Genomic DNA, 23,137 nt, shown 5'->3' on the forward strand with positions numbered 1-23,137 from the left:
ATGGATTCGCCTCAATTATTGTCCATTACGGAGAAAGATGGCCGCCATCAAGGGCGCCCGACAAATTAGCGCTTCCGTCGCCGAGCGCAATGCGTTCACGTCAGGAACTCCGAGCGGAAGTGGCTTGCTGATGAAATTAATACTTGGCTTTCCGACATTTTGCCTTGTGAGTTGTGACCCCTTAATACAAATCCAAGTCCACTTTTGACCTTTTTGGAACATTCCGGATATGTGGGGTCTTTACGCTTGAGAGCAGTGTTTCACTGTTTGTTCAAAAAATGATCCTACACTACGATGAACAATACAGAAAAGCTGCGATTCACGTCATCACTCGAAATTATTATCTCAATATCTGTAAAATGATAGCAGCACAAAGCGCAGCATAAACGAATGACGCCATTTCAGGTCCATTTTGCAATAAATGGGGTGCTGCGTGATGTCATCCCTCGAAATTATTATATGGCGGAAAACACAGACAAGACTGAAAGAGCAGTTTCTGCTCTTGCACTCCTCTTTAAAAGAAAATGCTGTATTTTAAGCCAAAACAACTGTTGTGTTTAATAGAACAATATGTCTATATGCTGCCATAGCAGATTCATGGCGCATTAAGCCCCCGAACTATTTTTTATGTGTCCGTTTTACCCTGAAAACCCCCGTTTACAGATGTCGCGCAACCGCTTTTGTTTTAACCCAGCCATAAAACGGCGGTAATTAATTATATTTATTATTCAAAATGTCATTTTTAGCTGAGAATCATTAATTGATGTCTAATATTTCGTTAAAAAAAACAAAAAAACGACTAAAAAATTATTCACTCGCATATTTTAAACTTTTAAACAAATGACGTCACAATGAAAAAAATGGTGTCTGGAAAAAAGTCACATATATCTACCTCGTAACTAGCGCTTAATTGTATTTTTTTCGTTACTGTCGCATTTTCTCCGATATGTTAGATGATAAATAATCGATCCAGACAAAGAAAAATTGGAAAAAAACACTTGGTGGTAAATATATGAAAAAGAAAATCTCAACCACTCCTTGATGTCTGCAATTTTTGCATCGCGGCCCTTGTTATTATGCAATGTTTCACCCATAAAATCCCTCAAAAATCCAGCTGTGGTCATTCACAGCTGTGTTTTGGCACTCAGTGATACATGCTAAATGGAGTTTTTGGATCGAAACAAGGTGAGTACGCGATAATATCTCGTTAAAGTCATGGCGTCTGTAATTCTGCTCTCGCGTGCGCTCCCCTCCAGGGTTTTGCTGTTTAAAAAACTTTTTTTTTTTCTCTTTTAAATGCCCTCCTGTTCAAAATTTTTCTTCCCCCAGAAAATGGAGATTTTAAGCTTTCCAATGATGTATCACACATGCATATCGGACAATTTTGAAATTTTGGCCAAATTGGGGTCACCTGAGTGTTTTCCGCTATCTCAATATCTCAAAAACGATATTAGCACGAACAAAACTTTGTTACAGCACAAACGTAGCACAAACGATTTACCTTTTTTTAGCATCTGATCGGGGCCAACTTCACAAATTTTCCTAGATGATTAAAATATATATCCATATGTATATCATTCAACAAAACATAATTTTTAATGGAATTAAGACGAATGATTAGCCACGCTACATTCAGAAATTGCAATATCACCAAATTTGTGTCAAGTTCCCTTCCACCAAACAGTGCTCATATCTTAAATTGCTGCTCTTAAGTTAAAGCAAAAAGTCCGGAAAAGTTCAGGTCACTTGTTTCTCAAGGGAGCACTCAAATCATTCGTGACGCCAGTCCTGGAACTTTTCAGACACACCTCAGACCTGCGCGTGTGATCATCATCCACTCGGATATATTGCATTGTTGTCAGGCGAGCCCTCGCGCCGAGATATAGATGAGAGAGGGCATCCCGTAATGGCTAATGAACAATTATGTCAGCCGGAGAGGATGACCAGGAGCGCAATCGGTAAATCCAATTATTTTATGACTTGACCTATAATGCCTCCCCTAACATGACTTTAATCGCTCACGTGGAGTCCCTTGTGGTCCTTGTGGGAGGAAACCAGTCTGCGTCTATAAAAGAAGCGCGTCGTCATTAGAGCGCCTCGCTTGCTTTTCAGGGAGATGGAGCTCCAAATGATTAGACATGTCCTTTTGTAAATGAAATACAAATCACCCTGCAGGCTTTTGGCTTTGACTTCATTTACTAAGTGCTACATTACCTCATACTTTGGACCTAACAATGGATTTCCTATAAATCTGCGACCGGTTGAAATGATGAAGGAGCTCACATATCACAAAATGTGCCAGCGCTTATTAGCACTTGAGAACTTATTGATCCGCCGTTGTGATTAATATCAGTTGGGGGGGCGGTCGACTGACTCAATTAGGTTCGGTTTGTGCTGACTGCTGCCAGACCCGACGCTGCGTGAGGGTCCCCTTTGCCAGGAGTGACTCAACCTGTCCCTCGCAGACGCCCGCCCACATTCACCCACACTACCATCCCCGTTGTCCAGACTGGTGCATCAGCGCCATGGTGTCAGCAAAAAGTTCAGAATTACCTCATTCCAAATTAATGCATGTGCCACCTATGCAATAGGCGTGTGACAATATATCGACAAGGTGACATATCGTGATGCTTTGTAGTCCAAAAAGTTATCAATATGCTCCCACCAAGAACTGATATATCATTTTTAAAAAAGGTGTCACTGTTTTAAAAAAAAAATGGAACCAACAGGTTGCTCCCAAAACTTTCCACTATGCCCCTTTCCCACCGAAACTAATGAGTCAACGCACGTTTTTTCCAAGCCGATGCAACCCACTAGCAATTGGCATTTAGCACATTTCCCTTTTACAAAAAAAAAGCCGTCTTTTTTTTTTTTTTTTTCACCCGTCTAACCCCCCACCCCTCCTCAGCCGTGCGTAAGGTTACGTGACGTCACCACGCTAAGATGCGCGTCGACAAATGCGACCGAATTCATTCAGTTCAAGGAAGTAAACAATGTAGAGTAAAATGGAAGCCTCCTTTCCGTTTGTGTTCTCTGTTTTCATGGTTTTTACTGCCCTCAAAATGGTCGAAATGCAGCAAAGGATCAACACTCTTGTGCTGAGGCAACGTAGGCGACGTGAATTTTGGTTTGAAATTGAAAGGAGTCGTGTAACTACGGTTGTGGGGCGTGTTAAATGGGAGGCGACTGGCACGTTGTTATGACGCATCACGAAGGAGCCTACGTCACCACGTAGATTAGGGTGTTGACTGTTGACCCAGGGTTTTGCTTTCACACTGCATGACGATCAGAGCCGAGGTGATTTTACCGCGGGTCGCTTGCCGGGTTGATTGACACGGGTCGAGGCGGGTCGCTGCACCTTGCCCACTGCCACCAAAAGCCGATTGTTAGTGGGTTGACACGGGTTTTTTAGCCAGTGGGAAAGGGGTATGAGAATAGTGTCTACGTTGGCTCATTGGCTGCCATTGACGGCTCTAGACATCCGAATCATTTTGACTAGACTGGACTGGACGTCTAGCGCTGTCATTGGCACTGAAACCAGAACACTTACAGCCAGTCTTTTAGGGTAATTACAGGTTACCTCCTGTTGATTATGTGGCCATTTTTGAACACTTCCTTTTCAGTAACCCAAAATCAACAGGAAGTGACCCATAAATGCCCCAAAAGGAAAAGGAAGTGACTGAAAATCAACAGGAAATGATGTGAAATGCCCCAAAATCAACTCATTGACTGGCATTGGCTGAAGTTGGGTGATTTCTTTGATATCAGTCACATATTTTACTACAACTAATAGCAAAAAGAGTGATCCCACGCTACTTCACGCTTCAAAACTTCGCACCGTCACCTTACATTGCGGAATTTTTTTTTCAATTATTTATTTATTTATTTTTAAATACAGATGAGCTGTCTCAGCCGATCGCGCAGTCTCCATCTCGCTCCCTCCCTCTCCCTGCTCTTTGTTCGTCAGGCAGGCAGTGCACATGAACAGGAGTCGTTTGCTAAAGTTAACGATGATTGACAGATGAATGTGTTTGATCTTGCCAGAGTCACGGACTTCTGAAGCGCCACATGCGTCAATCATTATTTAACTTGTTAAACAGTTGCTGTGGCAACTCATTGTGTGTCAGTGAGCAGCTCCGAGCGGATTTGAGTAGACTCACTCAGTGAAACATTTAATAAAGCCAAGCATATCTGGACTAGTAATTTATTATTGTTTAAAAATAATTCGGTGGCACAGTAACATGTTTAAAACTTAATAATTATTACATTTGAAGTACTTAAAAAACATTGATTAAAATACACCGTTTATATACAGTTTTAAAAAAAAATACTTTGGGACAAAAAAGTGAAAAAACATGTCTTATATGTATCTCTTCCCAATGCTGACTGACCAGGTCACAACACATCAAAAATGATACAGACCAAAAACGAATAAAAACAAAATACCATGATAATTCCGTTCTCTCATATTCTATTTTTAATTTCAAAATAAAATCAGAACAGCAAAAAATAGACAGTCATTTGTTTTCCGATTTTTGATTTGAAAACAAGAAATTAAGTCGTTTTCCGATTTTGGATTTGACAACAAATATGGAATGAGCGAATGATACACTGATAGTACTGCCAGCCCTCGCAGTTACAATGGTTTGGACGTTTATTGCTATCCGTTGATGTTAATAACAAAAAGTTGTTCCATTTGTATTTCGAATAAAAATGTTTTTTATTATTTATGTGTGATTAGCTAATGTTTTATAGTAAAACTGGTAAAAGTGGGGGCTTTGATTGATTCATTTATTTTGATTTGGTTACCTACGGGGTCTTTAAAAGTCTTAATCTTATAAGTGTCATAAAAATAAGCACTGAATTTTGTCCCATTGTTTTTAACTCTCTGACGCATGAATTATGAAATCCTTGGTCAAAATGTTATTTTTCTTTTTATATGTTTTTATTGGTCTTAGGATGTGAAAATAATGTTCAATTTCTTATTTTTCAAAAAAAAAAAAAATTTCATGAAGTTAGACACATCCACTCCAGTGGACTCCATGCTCCTGCACACTCAACATAAAACAATGTAAATTTGCTGTCAAAAATGAATTAATTTTTGTTCTATTGTTATTATAGAAACCCTTGATCCCCTTATATGCTTTGATAAACATTTCAAAAATTTGGGGGAAATTTCAACACTTTCAACACTAGAGGCACAATGCATAGGCCTGCATAAGAAAACCAATGAAAGTTGTCTTGTTATGACCCCTAAACCCACAGTGTATTTCTGCAGATATTTAAGTATATCTTTTCATGGGACAACACTGACAAAATGACACTTTGACACAATGAAAAGTAGTCGGTGTGCAGCTTATGTAATAGAGTTAATTTATTTTACCCTCAAAATAACTTAAAATATAGCCATCAATAGCTAAAACCATAGCAAAAAAGTGAGTACACCCCTTAGAAACTACGTACATCCCTAAATGTCCAAATTGAGTACTGCTTGTCATTTTCCCTCCAAAATGTAATGTGACTCGTTCCAGGAGTGCTGTCACCATTGCTGCAGAGATTGAAGAGGTGGGGTGTCAGCCTGTTAGTGCTCAGATCATACGCCAACCTCTACATCAAATTGGTGTGCATGGCTGTCACCCCAGGAGGAAGCCTCTTCTGAAGACGGTACACAAGGCAGCACTCCTGTAATGAGTCACATGACATTTTGGAGGGAAAATGACAAGCAGTACTCAATTTGGACATTTAGGGATGTACGTAGTTTCTATGTCGTGTACTCAGTTTTGTTGCCAGGGGTTTAGATATTAATAGCTATATTTTGAGGGGAAAATAAATTAACTCTATTATATAAGCTGCACAAAGACTACTTTTCATTGTGTAAAAGTGTCATTTTTTTCAGTGTTGTGCCATGAAAAGATATACTTAAATATCTGCAGAAATGCGAGGGGTGTACTCACTTTTGTGATACACTGTAAGCACCAATGTCTCTGTTGTTGACTGGCAGCCACTCATCATCACTGTTGTCATGACAGTTATCATCACCGAAGCTGCATATAATTTCCTGGGCAATTCTGCCTTATTCTTCGCTGCTTTCGAAGTCTACATAATAAGATAGAATGCATATAGTTATGCAAACTACAGCTAATCTGATCCCTCGCTACTTCGCGCTTCAAACTTCGTGCTCTCAGTCCATCACAGAATTTTTTTCAATTAAAAAAAATACAGATGAGCTGTGCCGAGCCGATTGCGTAGTCTCTCTCTCGCTCCCTCCCTCCTTCTCCCTGCTCTTTGTTCGTCAGGCATGGCTTGTACACTGGAGTTGCTTATTAAAGTTACGATGATTGACAGATGAATGTGTTTGACCTTGCCAGAATCACAAACTTCAAAAGCGCCGCATGCGTCAATCATCGTTTAACTTGTTAAACAGTTAAGCAGCTCTCGCGGATTTGAGTAGACTCACTCAAAGAAGCATTTAATAAAGCCAACCATTTTTCTACTACGTTATACTTGTTTTAAAATGATTTGGTGGGACAATAACATATTTGAAACTTTTCATTATTACTGTATTACATTTGAAGTGCTTAAAAAAATTTTTTAATTAAAATATATATATATATTAGGGCTGTCAAAATTATCGCGTTAACGGGCGGTAATGAATTTTTTAAATTAATCACGTTAAAATAATTGACGCAATTAACGCACATGCCCTGCTCAAACAGATTAAAATGACAGTAGAGTGTAATATCCGCTTGTTACTTGTTTTTTGTGTTTGGCGCCCTCTGCTGGCGCTTGGGTCCAACTGATTTTATGGGTTAGTACCATGAGTGAGCATTGTGTAATTATTGACATCAACAATGGCGAGCTACTAGTTTATTTTTTGATTGAAAATTTTACAAATTTTAATAAAACAAAAACATTAAGTGGGGTTTTAATATAAAATTTCTATAACTTGTACTAACATTTATCTATTAAGAACTAAAAGTCTTTCTATCCATGGATCACTTTAAGAGAATGTTAATGTTAATGCCATCTTGTTGATTTATTGTTATAATAAACAAATACAGTACTTATGTACCGTCTGTTGAATGTATATATCCGTCTTGTGTCTATCTTTCCATTCCAACAATAATTTACAGAAAAATATGGCATATTTTATAGATGGTTTGAATTGCGATTAATTACGATTAATTAATTTTTAGGCTGTAATTAACTCGATTAAAAAATGTAATCGTTTGACAGCCCTAATATGTATACATTTCTTAAAATTGACTTTGGGGAAAAAAAGTGAAAAAAAAAAGTATTATATGTATCACTTTCCGATGCTAAATCTGAATAAATACATTGAGCACTCACACAAATTATACGTATATATATATTTTTTTTCTTCTTTGCGCTACTTTGCGTTTTTGGTGGTGGTGGTCCAACAGTCATAAAAACAGTGACCTAATTTTGTAACGTGTTCAAAAATACTGTATACTGGGGAAGGCATGATGTCTACTTCATCGGACTCATGGTTAATCATAAATTTCTATATATTATACACTAACACAAATATTTTATATTTCAAACAGTTATTATCTTTCCCTAGATGTCATTGTATATCATGATTTCATGTATTTATTCATTTATTTTTACCACTTTAGCTCTTCGGGCATAGAAGTACTGACAGGATATACCAGTTTTATTGGACTCAAGTGGCAGGTTGACAGCTATCTTGGATTCAGAGGTTATATACTTGCAATTACACCAACTGACCACTAAATTAACCTCAATAGAGTATGGCAGGAGAAAGCACTTGAAACTGCTCTCCAGTTAAACCATAGAAACAAATGCATTAAATTGAAAGGTACATTTCAGTAGCTGTCCACTTCAGTGACCACTATGAACCTTATTTTTAACATTGCATGAAATTGTGTCTGAAATTTTTAGGGGCATTCTAGAAGTAACCGATTTTTTGGGGAAGGTTCAAGTCAAATTTTGTTCAAAGTGTCACCGTCAAAATTTTGTGGAGGTTCAATTATATTTACTGTAGCTTTGCAGTCAGAACATATTCCATTCAACTCAATCAATACATGGAAGCCGAATCATCATTTTCCATTCGGACCTGCTCCTCCTCTTACCTTTTTTTTTTTTTTTGTGCGTTGTAACTTAAGTCATCAGCTCTTCACATGTCAAGGTGAGTTGTCTTTTGAGAAATACCACAGATCAGGTTAAGAGAGCCACGGTGGAAGAAAGTTAAATAAAAAGCCCTTTAAAAACGCTCAAGACAAACACGCTCGCTGTTGAAAATAAAAGCACACACTGAAATCCATTCTGATGACAGTTGGAAGAATGCAGGAGGGGACTTGAGCCCCATCTTTGCCATATCTTTTAAGCGTGATTATTTACTTAAAACAACAAACCAAAGCCTCAAGTCTGGCAGGGTTGGACGTCGAGGCCTTTGATTGAGCCATGGGCTCGAATTCTTAGTTAATAAATTGTTCCACCCCTTTGTCTGCGGCATTAGCGCCAGTGGTCTCCGTTTTTCTTGCCCTAATCTCAAGAATGCGGCAGCCTCTTGAGAAGCTCGCGGGTTTCCTCCACTCCCGTACGTCGCGTCTCGGCTTTTGTTTTCTTAGGACGGCTGCATGGATTGACAGGCCTCACCGTTAGCCGTCTTGCTTTTCACCAATTGCGCCTGAGCACATCAGTGTCAGTCAAGTCTGCAAAGCGTTTAAAAAAAAAAAAAAAAAAAAAAAGCAGCACATCTCCCGTCCCACTTGATCGTGAGCAAACTTTTCAGCAAGACCTTTTTGGCGGAGGGCTGGGGGGGCTACCGCCGCTGCTGATGGTGTTTGTGTGTATGATTTTTCCAATGTGAAGGTGACCTGGGAGGGATCCCTGAGCTCACAGCACAGGTATGAGCAGCTTAGCTTTGTTCTGACGACAGCTGGCTGGGTGAGTCACATTGACTAGCCTTCTTTGGTCAGGTTCCAACGATGCACTGACAACTGCCTGACAATAAAATAATCATTAGGGGAGATTCACACACGACATGTAGGTTTTCAATGTAGAGCACAGTGGCGTCATTAGGTCTATATGCCCCCCTAAATAATTTCTTGTTGTTTAATTAAAAGAAAAAAAAAATACTAAAAAATGCTGACGTTTTGACTATGAAGTTGCCAGAATATTACTTTAAATCAATAGTCATATAAACTATCATTATTAACTTTAAATACTCATAAATCTGTCAGTTTCCCCTCACTTCATAGAGTAAGGTAGAGAGCCCCTTCAGTGCGTCGTTATCAAATCCATTCCACTTGTTCATATAGAGTGGTATGAAAAAGTAACTGAACCTTTTGAAATTTCTCACATTCCTGCATAAAATCCCCATCAAATTTAATCTGATCTTTGACAAAATCACACAGATGAAAAAACAGCGTCCGCTTTAACCAAAACCACCCAAACACTTATAGGTTTTCATTTTTTAATGAGGATAGTATGCACACAATGACAAAAGGTGGAAAAATAATTAAGTGAACCATCACATTTAATATTTTGTGCCCCCACCCCTTTGGCAGCAATAACTTCAACCAGACGCTTCCTGTAGCTGCAGATCAGACTGGAACATCGATCAGAACTAAGGGTGGCCCATTCTTCTCTAATAAACTGCTGTAGTTAAGTCAGATTCCTGGGATGTTTGAGATGAATCGCTGTCTTTAGGTCATGCCACAGCATCTCAATGGGGTTGGTCTGGACTTTAAATTGGCCACTTCAGAACGTGTATTTTGTTCTTGAGAAACCATTCTGAAGTTGAATTACTTCTGTGTTTTGGATCATTGTCTTGTTTCAGCATCCACCCTCTTTTTAGCTTCAACTGTCTGACAGGCGGTCTCAGGTTTTCCTGCAAAACATCCTGATAAACTTTTGAATTCATTTTTCCATTATGATTGCAAGTTGTACAGGCCCTGAGGTAACAAAACAGCCCCAAATCATGATGCTCCCTCCACCATACGTCACAGTGGGGATGAGGTGTTGATGTTTGTGAGCTGTTCCATTTTTCCTTCACACATGATGTCGTGTGTTACAAATAATTCAACTTTGGTTTCACCAGTCCAGTCCAGTCCAGTCCAGTTTTTTTAGACAGCAGTGGCTTCCTCCGAGGAGTCCTCCCATGAACACCGTTCTTGGCCATAGGTTTACATATAGTTGATGTGTGCACAGAGATATTGGACTGTGCCAGATATTTCTGTAAGTCTTTAGCAGACACTAGAGGGTTCTTTTTTTTTACCTCTCTAAGTATTCTGCGCTGAACTCTTGGCGTCATGTTTGGTGGACGGCCACTCCTTGGGAGAGAAGAAACAGTGCCAAGCTCTCTCCATTTTCAGACAACTTGTCTGAATGTCAATTGATGAACATCTAGACTTTAAGAGATGGTTTTGTATTCTTTCCCAGCTTTACAAATCAACAATCCTTGATCGCAAGTCTTCAGACAGCTCTTTTGACTGAGCCATGATGCACATCAGACAATGCTTCTCATCAAGACATTTCTTACCAGGTGTGTTTTATAGTGGGCAGGGCAGCTTTAAACCAATCATCAATTATTGGGCACACATCTGACTTAAAATGTTTGGTAAAAAAATGGTTTCAATTGCTCTTTAAGTCTCCTTAGGCAGAAGATTGACTTACATTGAGGAGAACAAGTATTTGATACACTGCTGATTTTGCTGGTTTTCCCACTTGCAAGCCATGTAGAGGTCTGTAATTTGTATCATAAATTCTCTTCAACTGTGAGGGACGGAATCTAATACAAAAATCCAGAAAATCACATTGTATAATTTTTAAATAATAAATTTGTATTTAACTGCATGAAATAAGTATTTGATACATTACCAACTAGTAAATATTTCTGCTCTTAGTTCTTTTTTAAGAACCCCTCCTGTTCTCTACTCATTACCGGAAGTAACTGCACCATATTGAACTTGTTACCTGTATAAAAGACACCTGTTCACATGCTTAGACAAACAAACTCCAACCTCTCCACAATGGCCAAGACCAAAGAGCTGTGTAAGGACATCAGGGATAAAATAATAGACCTGCACAAGGCTGGGATGGGCTACAGTAAAATAAGCAAGCAGCTTGGTGAGAAGGTAACAACTGTTGGAGCGATTATTAGAAAATGGAAGAAGTTCAAGTTGACGGTCAATCTGCCTTGTTCTGGGGCTCCATGCAAGATCTCACCTCGTGGGGCATCACTGATCATGAGGAAGGTAAGGGATCAGCCCAGAACTACACGGCAGGACCTGGTCAATGACCTGAAGAGAGCTGGAACCACAGTCTTGAAGAAAACCATCAGAAACACATTACGACGTCATGGATTAAAATCCTACAGCGCACGCAAGGTACAGCTGCTGAAGCCAGTGCATGTCCAGACACGTCTGAAGTTTGCCACTGACACAGCAATGGGAGAAGGTCATGTGGTCGGATGAGACCAAAATGGAACTTTTTGGTCTAAACTCGGCTCGTCATGTTTGGAGGAAAAAGAAGAATGAGTACAACCCCAAGAACAACATCCCAACCGTGAAACATGGAGGAGGAAACATCATTTTTTGGGGCTGCTTCTCTGCCAAGGGTACAGGACGACTGCACCGTATTGAGGGGAGGATGGATGGGGCTATGTATCGCCAGATCTTGGCTGACAACCTCCTTCCTTCAGTGAGAGCCCTGAAGATGGGTCGTGACTGGGTTTTCCAGCATGACAACGACCCAAAGCACACAGCCAAGTCAACTAAAGAGTGGCTCCGTAAGAAGCATCTTAAGGTCCTGGAGTGGCCTAGCCAGTCACCAGATCTGAACCCGATAGAAAATCTATGGAGGGATCTGAAAGTCCGTGTTACCCGTGGAGAAAATCTGCATGGAGGAGTGGGCCAAAATCCCTACTGCAGTGTGTGCAAACCTTGTCAAGGACTACAGGAAACGTTTGGTATCTGTAATAGCAAACAAAGGTTTCTGTACCAAATATTAAGTTCGATTTTTGTGATGTATCAAATACTTATTTCATGCAATTAAATGCAAATGTATTATTTAAAAATCATACAACGTGATTTTCTGGATTTTTGTATTAGATTCCGTCCCTCACAGTTGAAGAGAACTTATGATACAAATTACAGACCTCTACATGCTTTGCAATTGGGAAAACCAGCAAAATCGGCAGTGTATCAAATACTTGTTCTCCCAACTGTACTTATTTTCCCCCTTCTGTCAGTGTTTGCATGCTATCCTCATTAAAATATAAAAACCTATAAATGTTTGGGTGGTTTTAGTTAAAGTAGACATTGTATTTTCATTTGTGTGATTTTGACAAAGATCATATCACATTTGATGGTGATTTTATGCAGGAATGTGAGAAATTTCAAAAGGTTCAGATACTTTTTCATACCACTGTAGAGAACGCCAACATCGCTCAAAATCCAGTCCACGTTTTCCCTATGACCTTGCTCGCAGTCGGTACTGGAATGCCGGCATGTGTGTATGTAGATCTGACGCATATGTAGATCTGACGCACACAGAGCCGAGCATAAATACATGGATGAAGGATGGATATCAGAAGGTTTTCCAAAAAAGTGAGTATTTATCACTGCTGACAGTAACAGTTAGCTCCAGCCCCCGACTGACAGCAGAACGCTTTCATCATCCCAGCTTTAAAATAACGCTGCTACTTAGCTGCTGCTAGCTAGTTAATCTGAAATGCATTGTGAACGTCCTGATTGTTTATAGAGGTGAGTGTGCACTCTTTTTACCACTATCTTTGGGGTGACTTCCTTCTGGAGTATCAGCTGTGTTTCTCACATTATGCATACATGAGTACAGGAGCTGGGCTCATTCATGTATGATTATCATCAGTGGATAGTCATAATAATACACTAATGATAATCACTCCACCACCTTTATTGACCTGTAGGAGTCAGAGATTAGTGATAGACCGATTTGCTGACTTTAAAAACAGATGGCATTCTGTCCACCAAGTAACTTGCAATTGTAGCCATTTTTCCCCTGTTGTTCCTACTGTATAAAAAATACACTGAAACAACAACAATAATCATAATAATGAATATATGAACAGTAATTGTTAGCTGTTTGTGAAGCTTTGTACTTGTTCGCTACTTTCACTTACATCCTCTGCATCACTTGGGGGCTAGACCCCCCACCCCCTTCTTAAAAACTAGTGACGCCCTGTAGAATGCTAGTTTTAATAACAGAAAATGCATACAATGGGTTGAATTACATTCTTTGCTCCGTTGTCTCCTATTTCTGTGGCTGTTTATTGATTATGCAGTGTCACAGTTTCGACGTACGTAAAATGATTAATCATATTTTATTTTGAAATTTGCTCCGCGCTCGACTCTCGACCAAGCCAATTAAAACAGGCGAAGTAAAGGCAGAATGGGCGCGCGCTAAGTTACCTAGCAACCGCCCCAAACTCTTCGTTGATAGGATGGCAACACGGAAGGTATGACTTTCTAATATTCGTACCTTTAATTAAAATGTATGAAACGTGTCCTAGTTTGGGCAGTTAGTTGAATTAGCGTCGCGTTTTTGTGCTTTGCTACTTCAACATTTATGCTAGTTTTTGGGCCACGTATTATTTAGTTCGTTTGAAAAATAATGACACAGTTTTGAGTGGGGAGCTCGTTTGGCTAGCCTTAGGAGATGCTGTTCAACACGGGCCCTCCACGGTTAAATAATATATATATTTCTGTAAAAATGACAAGTACAGTATTTATTTCTTCTAGACATATCTAATGTCCACATTTCAATGTAAAATATTGTTGCTAACCTCTTTGTTTTCCCCTTCATGAACACAATGTAAGCATACTATTAAATTATATAATGTCAAAACAGTTATGAATGGTTACAACGAGTGCAGATTAATCAATTTCGGCACAGCTTTTGAGGAGTTTAAAAGGTTAACAGTTTTTGTTAAATCTGAGCTTCAAGATTTCAAAATGTTCATAAACCATATACTATATTTAAAAGGTTATCACTAGAAAGCTTGCTAAACAAAAAACTTTTGAGATTTATTGTTTTTTAATTTACAAACACTCTAAAAGTTTTTCAAATGCGTAGTGAGGAAATAAATGACCGAGAAAAAAAGTTATTTTTATGTACGTAACTCAGATTTTTATAGGAATTAGGGATATGTTACTCGACCATATTGTCATTTTATTCATGATTTTCAACTCGAAGCTGTATAAACCTTAATATTATTGGATGCAAACAACACGGCATGGCTGGCCATTTAAAAGTCATGTTTGCTCTTTGACACAGGATTCCAAACGAGGCAGCAGGTTGGTGATCACCTCAGTAGCCCTCCAGGATCACATCACCAGGAGCCTTCTGGAACCCAATTTTTCACTTTCGGACCCGGTGTTGACATTCAAAAGCAAAGCGCACGCAATTTCCCACTCTAGAGAGAGAGGAAGCCGAAGTGATGCTCCTCTGCGATTTGGAGAAGAGCGAGAATATGTGCTTGATCCTGCTCCGCCACCTCCAACGTTGGGTAGGTTGACCTCGCTTTGGGATGATTTGACTTGTCTGCTAATCTATCAATTGTGTCTCTATTCATTTATGTTGGCCAGCTCAAAGGATGGGCTTGGTGGCTTTACCGCCAGAGAGGCTGAGCGAGGAGGAGTGGACTATGGTGAAGGTCAGGTCGGTCCAACAACGGGAATCGGAGCAGCCTTGCGCAATATGCAAGGAGGCCTTCCGCCTTCAGGCTCAGGTAGTTGCATTGCAACTTCTACAGTGGTATGAACAAGAATCTGAACCTTTTGGAATTTCTCACATTTCTGCATAAAATCACCATCAAATGTGAACTGATCTTTGTCAAAATCACACAGATGAAAAAAGTGTCTTCTTTAACTTAAAACCACCCAAACATTTATATGTTTTCGTATTTCAATGAGGATATTATGCAAACAATGACAGAAGGGGGGAAAATAAGTAAGTGAACCATCACATTTAATATTTTGTGGCCGCCCCTTTGGCAGCAATAACTTCAACCAGACGCTTCCTGTAGCAGCAGATCAGTCCGGCACATCGATCAGGACTAATCTTGGCCCATTCTTCTCAACAAAACTGCTTTAGTTCCATCAGATTCCTGCGATGTCTGGCATGAATCACTGTCTTTAGGTCATGCCACAGCATCTCAATGGGGTTCAAGTCCGGGCTTTGATTTGGCCACTCCTGAATGTGTATTTTGTTCTACTGAAACCATTCTGTAGTTTATTTACTTCTGTGTTTTGGATCATTGTCTTGTTGCAGCATCCATCCTCTTTTTCGCTTCAACTGTCTGACAGACGGCCTCGGGTTTTCCTGGAAAACATCCTGATAAACTTTTGAATTCATTCTTCCATTAATGATTGCAAGGTGTCCAGGCCCTAAGGCAGCAAAACAGCCCCAAATCAAGATGCTCCCTCCACCATACTTCACGGTGGGGATGAGGTGTAGATGTTGGGTTAGGTTTAGGGATTTTCCTCCACACATGACGTTGTGTGTTACTCCCAAACAATTCAACTTTGGTTTCATCAGTCCACAAAATATTTTGCCAAAACTTCTGTGGAGTGTCCAAGTGCATTTTTACAAAAATTAAACGAGCAACAATGTTTTTTTAGACAGCAGTGGCTTCCTCCGCGGAGTACTCCGATGAACACCATTCTTGGCCATTGTTTTACATATAGTTGATGTGTGCACATACATATTGGACTGTGCCAGTGATCTCTGTAAGTCTTTAGCAGACACTCTAGCGTTCTTTTTTTTACCTCTCTGAGTATTCTGCACTGAACTCTTGGCGTCATCTTTGGTGGATGGCCACTCGTTGGGAGAGAAGCAACAGTGGCAAACTCTCTCCATTTGTAGAAAACTCTGACTGCCGATTGATGAACATCCAGACATTTAGAGATGGTTTTATATCCTTTCCCAGCTTTTTACAAATCAACACTCCTTGGTCGCAGGTCTTCAGACAGCTCTTTTGACTGAGCCGTGATGCACATCAGACAATGCTTCGCATCAAGACATTTCTTACCAGGTGTGTTTATTGTGAGTAGGGCAGCTTTAAACCAATCATCAGTGATTGGACACACACCTGACTTAAAATGTTTGGTAAAAAATGGTTTCAATTGCTCTTAAAGTCTCCTTAGGCCGAGAGTTCACTTACTTATTTTTCCCCCTTCGGTCATTGCTTGCATGCTATCCTCATTAAAATATGAAAACCTTTAAATGTTTTGGTGATTTTAGTTAAAGCAGACACTGATTTTACATCTGTGTGGTTTTGACAAAGATCAGATCACATTTAATGGTGATTTTATGCAAACATGTGAGCGATTTCAAAAGGTTCAGATAGTTTTTCATACCACTGTACCTGTACTTTTGATGTTAATTTGCAGCTTATCCTTGCTGACTAGCTACCAGTAGTACCAGTTACTCGTCAGTCATCATAAATGTTCCTATTTTTGGTCAATTATCAATGCCAAAATATTGAGAGAATTATTTTTCAGACTTTTCGTGTCATTTTGAATTCCCTATAAAAACATCAATGTCGAATGCACCCTGTGTGTGTCAAACTGCCGCTTGTATTCTCCACTCTAATGGCTTGTGGAGCTGCTGGAAATTGTACACAGCAGGGGGGCCCACTCGCCGGTGATAGAGTGTGTTGACCGAGCTCAAAACAATGGGAAATCAATATGCCACCTCCCTCCATCCACCCCCTTGCCCTGTGGAGCTCTAAGTCAACTGGCTTATGTGCCAAGTTGCATTGCTTAAAAGAGCATAAAAGAGGTCCTCTGGAGAGCAGGTAGTCCAGGTTCCAGCAGGCACACGGAGGCTCCTGCTGATTCATTCTATCCTTTTGGCAAATACCACTTAGCTACACACTTTCACATATGCGCCTGAATACACATACATTTAAGCTGGAAGCTCACACACAAGTGTGGGTGTAAAAAGTCTGCCAATTTCAATTTAAGCATACGTGTATGATACTAAAAAAATTGAGACCAAGATTAATCAGCTAAAAAAAGGCTTACAACATGAATGTGATCGGCTGGTTTAAACATCCTCTTGTTAGGTGTTGCTGTCCTGCTCACACGTTTTCCACAAAGCGTGTCTGCAGGCCTTCGAGAGGTTCTCCGGCAGGAAGTGCTGTCCCATGTGCCGGCGGGAGCCGTACCAAACGCGCGTCATCTATGATGCTGCACGCCTCTTCCGAAACCAGTGTGCCACCAGGTAAATTGTTAATTAATAATTGCATATACAATTGGATGGTAGTGTATTGTACATTTTTCCTCATTTTCATCACTTAATGTGGACCTTTTAATCATTATTACTTCACTTTTATTGAGAATTCAAGCATTGTGGCGTGGCTACATGGCCCGGAAGTGGTACGGGAAGATCCGAAAAACCGTCTGCCCCAAAGACAAGCGGCTCCGACGCAAATTCTTCGAAGCGAAGGTGAGTTAGTCTTTAAGCGAGACATGACATTATCACAATGAGTCTTTTTGTGGGTCATATACATACATGCTTGTAAGTAAGTCTCACCACAGGACATTATTTCACCTTAATGGGTCAAATAAAAACAAATGTTGCAGCATCATAGACTTTGTGTTGAAAGTACTCGCTGACCCCAAGTATACACACACACGCACACACACCTTCCCCTGCGTTCACCCTTTGATGCTTTGTGAACTTCTCCGTGTTTGTTCGCTAATACGGAGAGAGTTTTTGTGTTTTAGGCAAACAGTCTGAACATTCCAGACTCCACACAAAAGCCTCACACACTTGTTTGGGTCTGCAATTCCTTCATCGATTAATGTGTTGTGTGGCTCAAGAGGCCACTGTAGTGTTTGGATACCTGGCCCAGGGAGCCGCGTGTCACATTCTGACCTGTGTTTGTTTGCGTGTTGAGTGACGGCTTCGCTTCCAAAGTGCCTTGTAGCAACATTGCCATCTAGTGAATCCAAAACGTATGAAAAATCGTATATTTTTACACAATTTTGTACGATATGAGGGTCGTTCCACTTCAGGCCTAATCAGCAAAGTGCTTATTTTCAATACGCTTCTCCGTCAACACGCTTGTTAAAGTCCGTCAGACATTTACTGAGGCAATTAAGTCGCCCGTGACATATTAGGCCCCGCCCATCAAGTGGCCGTGGCCTGTCAGTCACCGGTGCGATTCAGCGCTGGCGTGGGTGGTCATGAAATTCTGAAATCTTTTGTCGGGCGAGGGATGATCTTCAAGAACACGGCGCTGACAGGTCTGATCGACTCCTATTTTGAAGGCCGGGTGGGTGATTGGTGGCGGGTGGTTGGGGTGGGGTGGGGGGTTGGGGGTCTTGTTTGCTTAGCTGACTGTAATTCAAACAGGCGTGTTGCTGCCGGGCCGGGACCTGTGCGAGATTTTAGCTGGCAATAAAATATCTTTGTAAATTGAACAAAATGAACAAGTACAAAGCTCAGATTTCAATTTTGTCCATTTCGGACTGGAATGCAGTTTGCACAATCCAGTTCTTTAGAACAGGCAATTCTTGAACACTCGTTTAAATCATTCACAGTACTAAACGTTCTATCCATTTTGACTGGATTTCATTTAAACTTCAGATGTCCACATACAAATTACGTTTCCCAAAAGTGAGTTGTAAAAGTTATTAGTTACTCAGTAAAGTAACTGACATTACTTTTCATGTTTTACATGTTATTACATTATACATTCTGTAACATCTTTCACATCAAAGATGTTTATATTGTATGATTGAAGAATACAAACACTATATCCAGAATTTTAGAACATTTGGTATTTATCAAATATATTACAGTCTCTGTAATAACACAAATGTAAACCTTTAACCATTAACCAGTGCAAATCTCAAAGTGTATGTTAGGCCTACTGCACAATAAGCAGAACACTATCCTTAAATATTCCACAGAGTAACAATCCTAACTTGCCTTTAGTTTCAATGAGCAAAAAATAGTGCCGGTACTACCAATTTGAGAACGCTACCTTTGAAATTCCTTGGCCCGTCGCCATTATCGCCATCTTCTTGTGTTTGCCAGCAGACTGAGCAGGGCATGATCCACCCATCTAGCCAAATGTATGCAACAGCGTCACAACCCCTTCCTTACTCCTCCCTCCCGCTCTGCTTTCTGCAACTCGCGCGCCAATCAACGAAATTGTAGTAATGCGCCCCTTCACATCATCAGTAACGGTAATGGTGTTGCAAAGATGGGAAAAGTAATTAATTAGACGACTAAATACTGAAAAAAAATAACACCGTTAGAAACGCCATCATACTCTGCCGTTATTACCAACACTGCAAAAGACATGTAGTTTATTAACCTGTTAAAAATCCATGAATAAACCGAGCCTGACTATTAACTGGCGGTTCAAATGGTCAGGAAAAGGTAGTGGCTTATAGTCAGAAAATTATGGTAATTAATTAGGGCTGCAGCTATCGATTATTTTAGTAGTCGATTAATATATCAACTATTTAGTTTGAATAATTGAGTAATCGGATAAGGAACCGAAGGGAATAGCATCTTCTCTCATACTTATTGTTTTACTGTTTGTATTACTCTAACTCACCCAATATAAAATAAACAGCATTTATATCATAGTTTAAGACAAACAAGCAGAATATATTTGATATTATAACCTGTTGGAATTGAAATGATAAGAATTTGAAGCGCCAAGACAACGGGCAGATCAGGGCAGAACAGATACAGGACGCCTTCGGACCACGGAAGCCCAACACGCGCGTCATGCAGCTGACTGAGCAAGATTGACGCTGACAAGCAGGTAATAGGCAAGACATCTACAAGCCCTCATCTTCACCATCAAATCCCACATTCAGCTCTTCAGGACTGATACGCATATCATGCGTTGCAGAATAAATTTTAGGAGATGCAAAACAAAGGTTTCTAATATTGCACTTTCAAAAGAGCAATAAATGCAAATACAAAATAAAATTCCTGAGTGTTTCTTCAAACTATGCAGAATTTCACTTTCACTTAAAATTAAATTAAAATACCTGGGCTAAGCCTCAAACAGTATTAAAAAAAAAAAAAAAAGACAAACAATTGGCTAACCTGCATAGCAAAAGTCCGCTATCTTAAATGCTATAAAATGCTAACTTTTTTTTTTTTTTTTTTTTTACAGTGCTCTTAACAAATCGTTGAAACACACAAAAAATTACTAAATATACTATAAACTAAATCACGAATGAATAAAAAATATTTACTCAAACAAAAACTTACCTTATGTTGGCCTTAACAGGGAGCAGCTGGATTCAGCCATGTTAAATGAGTTATGTCAATATCACTGTTGCCACGAGAGGGCAGTGTATCCACCCAAATCAATAAAACTAAATGCAAACACTTTCAAAACAAACCATTACAACGCCACTCTAATTAAAGGAATACTCGAAGCAGCAAAATTTGATTCAAAGCTTTTTTACAATCGAATTACTTGAGTTAATCAATTAATCGTTGCAGCACTACTGGTCATTATAATAAATTTTAAATTAACAATGAATTACTTTATCACGAAAATAAACTGTCTCACTTATTTTATTCTAAAGAATACCCTCGTATGTGTTTAAAATCAGATTTTGAAAAATCCAAGGGTGCCCCCCCACCCTCATTCTCTGTTGACAAAGAGATAAGACACCCCCCCACCACCACTCCGCGCACCACCACCTCTTCCATTTCAAATTTCCTCCTCCTGCGTCAACGCCACAGCGAGACAAAGTTCACCACAAGCCCGACTGTTTGCTCGGCCCGTCGGAAAAGTCGTCCCGCCTCGTAAAACGGTCTCCGCCCGGGCGCTTAAGCGTTGTTGAATTAACGATAAAAGGCCGGCTGTAAAGCAATCGTGACAGCTTCATAACTCGGGAAACCACGTGTTTTGTAACGTGATCACTTCGAGACCTTATTACAGACTTTACGGTAACGACGGTGTTCAGGTGCTTCTAGAATTTCATGACAGGATGATTCTGGAGTTTGCTGCGTTGTCATGGGTAAAGTTTTGTTGAAGCCCTCACACAGCAAGATGAATGATTAACAATTTGGGTGTATTCAAATGGACAACATGCCTGCGCGATTGTGTTTCCATGTCTCCCAGCGCCATCTTGTTTTCTCCAGTGCCAATTTTCCTTGTTAGTGGTTTTGTATTGATCCATCACAACCCGAAAACCCACATCATTAGCCTTCACTTGAACACACATCACTGTGCGGTGTATGCCCTCCATGCCAATAAAATGCTACTTCTCATCAGCTGCAGGAGCTGAGCGAGGCCTTCGTGCGACGCTGTCACACGGACACCGAAGCTTTTCTCAGCGATATCGACCGCTCGCTGTCATCGAGCCGCCGAGTGTTCCAGCAGCTGGAGAGAAAAAAATATGTCACCGAGCCTCGAGAGGACGACTGGGAGCGCATACAGAGTCAGGTCAGGGAAAAGAAATTTTAAAAATCCTTCTTTTATAGCAGGGGTGTCAAACTCAACTACAGCTGCCACGATTAATCGACAACTATTTTAATAGTCAATAAATCGTTTAGACGTTAACCCATAAATGGTCAAAATCCTCTTCTATAGTTTTTTTATTAATCCATTTATTCATAATTTTATTTTTATATTTCTAAATCAAAACAAACATTGTATTTTAGCCAGAAATTTGGTTGATGCACATTATTCACTTTTGCAGCTGACACAAAATAATGTGGTGGGCCAGGTCTGGCCCCCAAGCCTTGAGTTTGACACCCATTTTCTTTAGCCTTTACTGTCCCTTGTGCAGGTACGATATGGAAGTGCACATCTTTCTAGAGGTGGTCATTAATTTTTCCAAATATAGTGATCCCTCGTTTTTCACGGTTAACGGTGACCGGAACCTGCCGCGATAAGTGAAAAATCGCAAAGTAGCGCCCCCACCCAAAAAAATATTTATGTATATTTTTTTGTGTGTGTGCAGTGTTTTTATTCAGATTTAGCATTGGAAAGAGATACATATAATGCATGTTGTAATTAAAATAATAATAATTAAAATAATTAAATTATACAGTGGTACCTCGACATATGATCGCTTCGACACACGATCTTTTCGACAGCCGACGTAAAATTTTGCCATTTGTTTCTACATCCGATGACAGGCTCGAAATATGACGATTTATGACAGTGCCGCAGTTTTATTTTTTCCCCGTAAGACGGACACACGCTAGATTTTCTTGTGAGAGAAATCAACATAGGTTCCAACAATGTTAGTGCAGGTGCTGAAAAAAGGAGGTGAGGCTTACCATTGAAATAAAGATGGAAATGATGGAAAAATATGAGCGTCGTTTGCGCGTCCGTGAACTGGCTCGACAATATGGCGGTAGAATGTCTACGATCTTGGCGGTCCTCCTCCGTTCACGAGTCTTTATAAGTTAAGGTGACAATTATTATTAGAGGTGTGCAAAATTTCCGATTCTTAGATTATTCGCGATTCGGCCGTGGAAGATTCGAGAAGGATTCACAAACATCCAAATTCCGATTATTGAAATATGCCAAGTAAAGCGGAAGTACAACACACTCAGCGCGCCGCGCGGTCTTCGGGGCGCAACGAGGAAGAACGCAGCGAGAGTAGCTAAACACCATGCTTCTCATTACCCGGCACCTCGGGTAATGCCAATGCTCAACTCACGGCTCTAGCTCAACTCATGCCACGAGATCAAAAAACACAACAACATACCTGACTGCTGCCGAAAAGCTGCTACAAAGTACGTCATCCACATAATGTAATGTTAGGTATCATTTATATAGGACTAGATGGAACATTGATTCGGTAGCGTGAGCAGCACATCTACAAAAAGCTAGATGCGGCCGTTAGTAAATGGCCGCCATCTTAAAGCAGTACACTTCCCTGCAAGGCTGTTGTAGCGAACCTTCCAAGCAAACCTAATTAACTTTTTATCTAAAATACTCCTAAATCGGTAAAATATTGACTTGAATCTATCTTTAAAATAGTTTTAAAACTTTCACATGTCGAAAGTAGACAAAAGGGAAATTATGGAATAACGGGAGCAATTTTAACAACTTTAACAGTTGATTCACAACATTAAATTAATTGAATGTAGTTTAAAG

General features: G+C 40.0%; 1 protein-coding gene across 4 annotated transcripts in view; it reads left to right on the forward strand.

The window, feature by feature from the left end:
* rnf32 (ring finger protein 32) overlaps positions 1-23,137 on the forward strand; it is a 205,952-nt gene that overhangs the window by 117,973 nt on the left and 64,842 nt on the right. For all 4 annotated transcript variants that reach the window (XR_009061618.1, XR_009061619.1, XR_009061620.1 and 1 more), the window contains exons 2-6: positions 14,305-14,536; positions 14,616-14,758; positions 17,099-17,256; positions 17,373-17,481; positions 21,299-21,469. Coding sequence is in view for 1 of the 4 variants with exons in the window: in XM_057824156.1 (XP_057680139.1) it covers positions 14,305-14,536; positions 14,616-14,758; positions 17,099-17,256; positions 17,373-17,481; positions 21,299-21,469 (813 nt within the window). In the remaining 3 variants the exon portion in view is untranslated. The remainder of the gene's footprint in view (positions 1-14,304; positions 14,537-14,615; positions 14,759-17,098; positions 17,257-17,372; positions 17,482-21,298; positions 21,470-23,137) is intronic.

This window comes from Corythoichthys intestinalis, chromosome 20 (genome assembly GCF_030265065.1).
Source record: "Corythoichthys intestinalis isolate RoL2023-P3 chromosome 20, ASM3026506v1, whole genome shotgun sequence".
Taxonomy (NCBI): Eukaryota; Metazoa; Chordata; class Actinopteri; order Syngnathiformes; family Syngnathidae; genus Corythoichthys; species Corythoichthys intestinalis.